The sequence below is a fragment of the Crocuta crocuta genome, unplaced genomic scaffold (genome assembly GCF_008692635.1).
Source record: "Crocuta crocuta isolate KB4526 unplaced genomic scaffold, BGI_CrCroc_1.0 scaffold115, whole genome shotgun sequence".
In the NCBI taxonomy this organism is placed as follows: domain Eukaryota; kingdom Metazoa; phylum Chordata; class Mammalia; order Carnivora; family Hyaenidae; genus Crocuta; species Crocuta crocuta.
The window spans coordinates 7,858,566-7,867,607 of NW_027530575.1; the positions used below are offsets into that span (position 1 = coordinate 7,858,566).

Below are 9,042 nucleotides of genomic sequence, written 5' to 3' on the forward strand. Positions count from 1 at the left end.
CGCAACCCCCTCCCCCTTTCCTGATCTTACCTTTGCTCAGGAAATGCTTACCTGGGGCAGCTGATGCACTGGGAGCTGTCCTGGACTGCTTCCCTCTCTCGGGCTCCGTTCCTGCTTTGGAGGGAGGCAGAGACTGCAAGGGTGGGGGGAGGCCCAGCTGTTCTCTCCTTCTGCTGCAGGGAGGGGAGGGGAGGGAGACGGTGCTGTGCCGTGGGGGCTGCAGCTGATACCCGCGTGCCTCTTCTGAGTTGTGATGGGCAGTCAAAAAGCAGGTTAGGGGTAAACTGAGCCTCCGTGGATGGACATGGGATGGAGGAGGCATGAGGGTGGGGGCAGGGATGCACCCTTTGACGGAAGGGACGTCTTGGGGGCTGAGGCTCATAACCGCAGCCCTTGTCTGCATCTAATCAACCTGGACAGGAGCTCAATGCCCAGACCCCGGGGGAGGGGCCTCCACCCATCCTGGGAAGGCAGCCTCAGCTCTGCCTGGAACCAGGCCTGGGGAATCACCTAGCTCCCACCCCCATGTGTTTGCCGGGTTAGAGGGCAGCGCGCTGGACGGATGAGATAAGGGGTAGGGAGCTGGCGGAAGGCGTGCAGTCCCCACCCCGGCCCAAGGGTCAGCTGAGAACAGGAAACTGGACACCTCCAGGTCACACCGCGTGAAGGCGGCTTGCACTGCGCCTGACACGTAGTAGGCCCTCAAAAACAAACAAGCAAAACATAGTTTCTGCAGGAATATCCCACGGGGGTTGGCATTGGAACCTCGGGCTGCTTCCACATCGCGGACTGAAGCAGACGGATCCAGAGTCCTTTATAAAAACTTTATTGGGGGGCGGGGTAGAAAAAGGGGGTGACGCCCCTGGAATTCAATAAATAAATACATAAATAAATAGAACAATAAGTAAGCCCCCCTGTGGCTTGGGGGGGGTCGTCCCCCGGCCCGCGGGGAGAGGGAAGCGGGCTCACGCTGACGTCAGCTGGATGGCAAAGACCTCGCCACCCGCCTGCGCCTCCTCGGTGCCCGCAGCCTCGGTTCCACCTTCGGCGGCGCCCGCGCTCCCTCCAGCGCCGCCGCCCGCGCCGTTGAGACACACGGCCTCACCGGAGCTTTCGGCCTCCTGCACGTTATACTCGCCCTTCTTGCAAGCGGTGGACTGCACGTAGAAGGCCAGGCCGGCCCCCGCGGCCAGCAGCGCCGCGCCCCCCGCCGCGCCGCCCACGGCGACCCACAGCCACGGACCTGCGGGGTGGAGATCGTCAAAGAGGGTGGACCGGCCCAAGGCTCCCAAGCCCTGCCTCCTCTCCCCGCCCCCTCCCCCCCCCCCCAGNGGCTGGCAGGGAACCCCAGGGAACTCACAGAGAGGGGTGGGGCAGAGGAGAAAGCCCTGAAGGCTACCCCGAGCGCCCAGAACCCGAGGTGTGTCATCTCGGCACAGGAAGCCCCTAGCCCCAGAGTTACCCACAAGTCAGCCAACTCTTCTCACCCCCAAAAGGATGGGGGCGGGGGAGATCGAGTCATTCCTTCACCTCGGAAAACCCAGAGAGGCGGGGGGAGGGGATCTGGGTGGGGGCTCCCCCCACCTGCATCCTCTGCTCTAGGTCCGTCTCCAACCCCCGTTCTCCACAGCAACGGGCGAATTATTAGATCAAATCTCTACCACACATAACCGACCCCAAGTTAATAAGCCCCTTCCCACAGCCATCACAGCCCTTGGGGGTCCCTCCCTTGAGTCCCAGTCGGCTCCCTCTCCCTCCACCTCCCACCCCCAACCCGCCATCGAAACCCCACTCGTCAGGGCGCTCCTGATTTCTGCCCTGACTCGCTTCAGTCTCATCTGCGGGGGAATGAGAGGGACACTAGGACCGGGTCAGGGGCACCGGGGCGCAGGCCACGCCCCCTGCAGATCCTTCGCCCCGCCCCTCCAGCTGCCACTTACCAGCCACGCGCACGGTGATGCGCCGCGCGTGGCGCCCATGCGCGTTGGTGGCTGCGCACTCGTACTCGCCGCCGTGGCTGCCCATGGCGCCCGCCACGCTCAGCGTGCTGTTGTTACTCGACAGGCCGATGTTGGGCGCCCCCGGGGGCGCGCGCCAGCTGATCTGGGCTGGGGGCCAGGCCTCTGCGCGGCAGGTCAACGTGAAGTTCCCACCTGGCCGCACGCCTCCGGGAGGCGAGGCTGCCAACTCGGCCACCACCGGGCGGTCTGCAGGGGACAGGAGGTTGGAGGGGCCGCTCAGAGCCGGTCCAGCCACTGACCTACTGACCTTCCACCCAACCACAATCTGGCAGCGCCCCTCCTCGGATGGGCAGCCAAGGCTCCTGCCTCCCATCAGAGCCACCTCCCCATACGCTAAAATCCTCTGTCCTGCGTCACTGAATGAGAGATGGTGAGCTGCACCGGTGTCCTTCTGACCTTAGAGCTTGAGGGGACCCGGGCTCCTGTTCCCTAGAGTTTTCATTACCCTCAGGTTTGGACGAAGAATCCTTGTTCTCAGGAAGGGGACTGAGGGAGGGGCCTCGAACTGTCCTAGGCAAGCCTACCGCTTCAAGTCACTGCTTTGGGGACTGAGTGCCCTCTATCTGGTGCCGCTCCCACTCACATTCCACGCCCACGGTGACAGTCCGTGCATCCGTGCCATGCGTGTTGGTGGCCAAGCAGCGGTAGGTACCCGCATCTTCTCGGGACACGCGCAGCCGCTGAGGCCTGGGCACGCCCTCCCGGGAGCAGCGCACTTGTGGGGAGGGACGACCCCGGGCGGCGCAGGCCAGCGCTGCAGCCTCGGCTCCTTCCAGCCACGTCTGGTGACCAGGGCAGGTGGACTCATCCATTTGCGGCGGCGCTGCAAAGCAGCCACGGGGGCGTCAGGGAGGGGCCTGGACCCTGGGGCGCCCCTGCTTCCCGCCAGCCTGGGCCCCGCTCACACTCCGTGCTCACGGCGACGGTCTTGACCATGGAGCCGTGCCTGTTGGTAGCATTGCAGATGTAGATACCAGGTGCCAGTTTGCTAGAGATGCTGGGGACACTGGGGCGGGGGTCTGGGGGTGCCAGTGGCAGCAGCATCCCGTCACTGGTGCCCCCCGAGCCGATGCACTCCACGCTTGGCTCTGGCTTTCCATCCACTTCACAAGAAAACAGCTGCCCAGATCCTTCCACCCATGTCCAATTGCTGGGGCAGCTGAGCTCCTCAAAACTGGGGCCATCTGGGGGGCAGAAGGTCACACAGAGACTGGAAGTCAGGCCAAGGTTATCCTCACATACCCCATCCTGCCCCGTGCTGTCCCCACTCACATTCCACCGTGACCGCCACATTTTTGGCTGCAGAGCCTCGAGCATTGGTGGCTTCACAGCGGTAGGTTCCTGCGTGCTCCCGGACCACACGCAGCAGGCCCTCCAGGACCCTGGCCTCCCCAGAGCGCACACAGCTCACGCTCGGCGGCGGGACCCCATGCGCCACACAGCTCAGTGAGACCTCTGTTCCTTCCAGCCACGTAATGTGTTCTGGGCAGCCCACGCTGTCCAGCGCTGGGGCGTCTGGAGGAAGATCTGTTGTTTGGTTTGAGGTTTGGGGACTGGCTTAATGGCCCTAGACCCTCTTTCCGTCCAAGGGCGGCCACAAAAGGGTTGGGCAGGCACAGAGACACTGAACCAAAGAGGTTTCGCGCTGGTTGAGCTGCGAGCTGTTTGGAGCCCTTTTTCGATTCCTACAAAGTGCTCACAGGACCGTCCCCAAGTCTTTAGCCTAAAAATTGTTAGAAGGCTTGGAAAATCCCCCTTCCCAAGATTCTGTCCAGATGCCACGCCCCAGACCCTTATGGACACGTCTACTTCTTCCCCTCCCTCGTTCCCCGCGATCTTTCCCCTAATCCCACTCACCAGCGTCTTCCCTTTTCCAAAATCCTGCCCAAAGGCACACTTCAGATCCTGTTCCCACTCTTCCTTGTAGGCTAGTTCCCCCTAGACCCTGAGAAACAGGCAGAGATGTGCTCTGTGCACCCTCACTCACACTCCACCGTCAGGGTCACGTCCTTGACTGCCTCGCCCTGGATGTTGCCCGCAGTGCAGCGGTAAGTGCCGGCGAGAGCGCGAGTCACCGGACCCAGTAAGCCCAGTGCCAGCACTGCCCCGCCGTCAGGCCGTGCGCAGTGCACGGAGGGCGCGGGGTTTCCTCGAGCTTCGCAGCGCAGCGTCTGTTCTGGGCCTTCCGGCCACGTCCAGCTCCTGGGACAGTCCGAATCGTCCAGCCGAGGGGCGTCTGCAGGCAGGGGAACGGGATACAGAGAAGCTAGACACGGACCTTGAGGAAAGGCCGCCCTTCCACGATAGGACCGGGGACTGGGCAGGTCCTTGGAAATCACGAGGTTAGAGGTTAAAGGCCAACTCACATAGGACGCGGAGTTCGGCGCTCTCGTTCTTGCTTAGGGTCTCCCCGTCCACCTCGAGAGTGGCATCGCAGAGGAAGCTGCGCCTGTCGTCGTCCTCGGTGGCATTTAGCTGAAGCTGGGCGGGCTGCCCTGGGACCACGGCTGGAATTCCGTCCAGTGTGACCAGGACTCTGGCCCCAGCTGTGCAAGTTACTGTCACCACCTTCCCCTCTGGGACGGTGGGCTCGCTCAGGGTCAGGACCGGCGCCGGGAAGCCTGGGGACAGGGCATTGGCTGTGAGTCCACTGACCACGCCCCTCCTGCAGGTCTAGGCTGACCGTTATCCACCCGAACCCTGTGGGTTCTGCGGCCTAACTATGGGTACCTCGCTCCGCCCCTCGGGATGCTCAGGCTCCGCCCCTATAGCCCCGCCCCCTTGAGGTTGTCGCTCCACATCTTTCGGGGATCCTCGCTGGTTTTGCGGCTTTCCCCTTCCGGTGTCTCAGATTCCGCCTCTCCAGCTGCTAAGTCTCTGTCCTCCATCTTTCCCACGCCTTAAGGACTTTCGGACCACGACGCTTCCTACACTAAGGCCCCGCCCACTCTTTGCCCCGCCTTCCCGATCCTCTGGCTCCACCCCTGAGCCGCTCCTGGTCCGCTTCACTCCCTCTTACTGTAAACAGTCACGTTCTCCCGGGTCTCGCGGCTCTCGCCCCCCAGGGTCACGTTGCAGACCAGCTGACTGGCGCCCTCCTGTTCCGCACTAGCTGTGGCTGTGGCAGTGGCCATGAGCGCGTCCCCCTCGAAGGTGATATCGGGACTCAGCCTCTGATCCCCCAGAGCCAGGTAGACCCAAGCCTCCGAGGCTGGAAATAGCTCGTCCAAGGAGCAGCTCACGGGGCTTTCTGAGCCCACTTCCAAGAGTCGGGGGGCAGCGAGGCGCGGGGGATCCGGAGACAGGGCTGGGAGTCAAAGAACAGTTTGAATTTATGTAGCCAACACTCAGTATGTACTAAGCGCGTTGCATGCACCATCTTTTTTTTTTTTTAACAGATTAAACTTTTTTTAAAGTTTGTTTATTTTTGAGAGCGACACACACACACAGACACTGTGAGCAGGGGAGGGGCGGGGCAGAGACAGCTGGACACACAGAATTGGAAGCTCCTGAGCTAGTCAGCACAGAGCCCGACGCGGGGTTTGAACCCACGAACCATCAGATCATGACCTGAGCTGAAGTCCGGCGCTCAACTGACTGAGCCACCCAGGAGCCCCCGCACCATCTTAATCGTATTATCCTCAAGGCACATAGAGGAAAACAACGTACAGCTGGTGCATGTTGGAATAAGGATTAGAATTCAGATTTCCCTGCCTCCAAACTTAACATTCGCCCGACCCCTTTTCGTCCCCTTCTCGCGACACTCACTCACCGAAGGTTCGGAGCTGTCTGGGGGCGGAGCTGTTTTCAAAGAGCCCCAGGCCGTGCGGCCGCAGGTCCAGCTCCGCGCGGCAAGAGTAATTGGCCCCGTGGTCCTCCCTTCGCGCCAGCACGGTAGCGATAAGAACAGCGCCCCGCGCTCGGGGTGGCTCCCCAGCGAAGCTGCGCCGGATGAGCTCCTGGGCTCCCCGCAACAGGGTCAATGTGAGGCTCCCACGAGGCCCAGCGCCCGGGACCCTACAGCTCAGGGTAAAGTTCTCGCCCACGGGCTGCCAGGCAGGCAGTGGCCCCAGCTCTACACGATCCGGCCGCTCTGCAAGGGGTAACCACAGCTTTTGGAAACGCAGGGGCTTAGAGGGACGTGGCGTGGAACCCAGGGGCCCAGAGAGAGGGAGCGCGTGGGGATCCGAAGGGTGGAGCCCGAAAGGGAGGACTCTGTGACCCAGGGGGCGGGGCTTGGAAGGGAGGGAAAGTAGTAAGAGTAAGCGTGGCCGCTGAGAACTCACGGAAAGTGCGAATGAGCCCACGCGCCTGCAGTGTGCGCCGCGCGCAGCGGAAGAAGCAGACAGGCTGGGTCTCCGGCTCACGGATGTCCACCAGCTGCCGCGCCAGCCAACGCAAGCCCCTCTGGGTCCCATTCCGGCGCAGCGAGGTCTCCAGGCCACCGCGCTCAGGTCGTGGGCAGTTAGTGCTGCAATTCAGCCACAAAGATCCCCCGCGCTCCACGAGCGCCACGCGGGGCTGCAGGTCCGCCCAAAAGGGCTCCTGCGCGAGCGCTGCCCAGGGAAACGTGGGCTCAGCCTGGGGAGCCACTTTCCTGGGATCTTGGTGCCCCTATTTGAATTAGGGATCCTCAGGGAATTAGCAGGGGGCGAGAAAGAACTCAGGAGTCCTGCATCCTGTCCCGGCCTCAGGTTTGGAGGCGCGCTCCCAGGGTTCAAACCTCGAGGGCATCTCTGGGACATGGCAGCGGAGACACCCCCGTCTCCAAGGTGCCCATGGAGTGATGGGAAAGCATGGGGGGAGGGGGAGGGGATGAAAGATGGGGTCTTTGACGCACACAGCAACGGTGAGAGGAGGGGGCCTCGTGGGGAGGGAGGAAAGAAAACGAACTGGTTCTCAGGATTCTTGCCGGAGAGGGGGGAGACAGGTTGAGGCGAGGGCAAAGGAGAGGTGAGACTGAGTCAAGCATAAGTGAGGACCCCAAACCCGGGAGAAGAACACAGAAGGCTGGCGTCTGGGAAGGAACCGCGGTAACAGCTGAGGGACTCGGTTGCCAGGGCTCCGGATGGAGCGGGAATAGCTCCTCTGAGTCACGGCAGTTGGAGAGATCGGGTCTTTTCCGGACCACGAGTGAGGAAGATGTCAGCCCGTGGGCCAGGGTGCATAACAGAGCGTGGGGAGGTACCCCGGAAGGGGACAAGGGAGACACGGGGTAGCCAGGGCATGAGGTTGGATTCGGAAGAGCACCCAGGATCTCCAAGAAGAGGGTAGGGTAGAGATCAGGGCGAGCGAGGAGTCTGGAAGCTGGGTCTCCAGTGTATGTCGGTGGGAAGAGGGATAGAGGGGGGAAAGGCCAGGGCTCGAGGTGGGGCAGAAGCGTGGGAGTGGGGCGAGAGGAGGGCGGAGCCAGGAAGGGCTGGTGGCCGCTTATCTGGCCCGGGAACTCCGCCCCCACCCTGTCCACCCTGAGCCAGGACCCGGCTCTTACCTGAGAGGCCGAGGAACCCCAGGCCCAGGGCAGCCCAGAGGCCGAGCAACGGCCGGCACAGCCCTGGCGAGGGCCCTGGCATCGCCGCCGCGGGGGAAGCGCAGGAGGTGAGGAGAGCGCGAGCGCTGAGCTGGGCGAGAGGACGGCGCGGCGGGTGGGTTGTGGAGGAGGCAGAGTTGCGTTCGGGGATTGGTTTAACGTTGGTAACTTGGTTTCCAAGGAGGGGGCGGCGGCAGAGGCGGCTGGGGGGAGGGAGGGCGAGCGTGCTCCCGGCCTTGGCGAAGGCGTGCTGGCAGGAGCAAGCGACCCCCGGGGTCTACGTGGAAGCCCGCCCCATCGCCCGGAGCCTTCTGGGGGCGGCCGTGCGCTCCCGCGTCATCCTCCGTGGCGAAGCGGAGGTCGGGGGATGCTGGGTTGCCCTTCTCAACCCCCCCCTCCCCAGCTGGGATGCCGGGATAATGAGCTGGACTCAGAGCTCCGCCCCCATGGTCCGCCCCCCACCCCCGCGCCCCTTGGGCAGCGGCTTGAGGGTTTGAGGGCTGGGAGATCTCTGGGAAGAGCAGGATGCGGGGAAGGCACAGTTCTAGGGAAGGGTGTGGGGAGGCCTCGCTCAAGAATCCTTCTCCTTTTGACCCGGAGAGCTGTGGATTACAGCCACGCCCCTAGTCTCCCTCCGGCTCCGCCTCCGCACGCGACAGAGGGGGTGGGGACGAAAGTGGCAGCGAGTCGGGAACACGTGTGCATGCGCGCAGCGTTCGCGGGCGTCTAAATTAGGGTCGGCTCTGCTCTGGGTCTGTATTTACCCAGCGTGCAGCGGGCACGTGTCTACGCGGCGTGTATGAGCTCAAGCCTCGCAAGAGCGCCCCTGAATCCGCTTTCTGCGCGGTGGGCGGGGCCCTGGGCCGCAGGAGCCCTGCCAGATACCCAGTGCGGGCTCGGATTCTGTCCACGCGAGACCAAGAGACCAGCTATAACACTGCGACCCCTCATCTGGGCCCCAAGCTTTGACACCCCCGCATGTGCCCACCAGGCCTGGTGACTTATCAAGACGTTGCCAGGACGCGAGTCTATGACACCCCACGTGGGCCATCTGATTGCTCTTTCCCCGCAGTCACCACATGGGTACCTTTTCTTCGTATCTCTGTCCCTCAGTGTGTCATGTGCCCCTCTCATTTGTGCTCGCCCCCCCCCCCACCCCGCCCCGGGCACTAATGGTGAACTGTGGGGGCCAGTTCTCTCTCCACCCCTGTTCAGGAAAGTGCTAGTTGGGGGGGGGGGGGGGGGAATAGGAAAGGAAACTTAACATCCAATCAGAGCTGCAGCGTGGCAGCAGCGGAGCCAATCAGGAAAAACCATACTGTGAGCCACCCCCACCCACAGCCCAAAGCCCTCCAGTGCTCAAACTGTGCCTATCTGCACCCCTCTGATAATGCCTGCAGGAGAGGTATTTTACCACACTTGGCCGGGGATGCAGAGGGACTGGGGCGCCCAGGTCCCCAGGTGGTTGAGAATGAGGGCTGGGACAGAGGC

The 9,042-nt window shown here is 62.9% G+C and overlaps 1 protein-coding gene across 1 annotated transcript; it reads right to left on the minus strand.

Moving 5' to 3' along the window:
* Positions 1-810: 810 nt before the first annotated feature.
* Positions 811-7,709, minus strand: ICAM5 (intercellular adhesion molecule 5). Its single transcript, XM_077768024.1, has 11 exons — positions 7,513-7,709; positions 6,308-6,577; positions 5,794-6,114; positions 5,041-5,328; positions 4,388-4,642; positions 4,009-4,257; positions 3,294-3,536; positions 2,927-3,205; positions 2,605-2,844; positions 1,941-2,207; positions 811-1,243 (listed from the first exon to the last, which is right to left on the minus strand). Exons 1-11 carry the CDS (start codon positions 7,592-7,594, stop codon positions 966-968), a joined length of 2,772 nt encoding a protein of 923 aa, XP_077624150.1. The 5' UTR covers positions 7,595-7,709; the 3' UTR covers positions 811-965.
* Between the last annotated feature and the right edge of the window lie 1,333 nt (positions 7,710-9,042).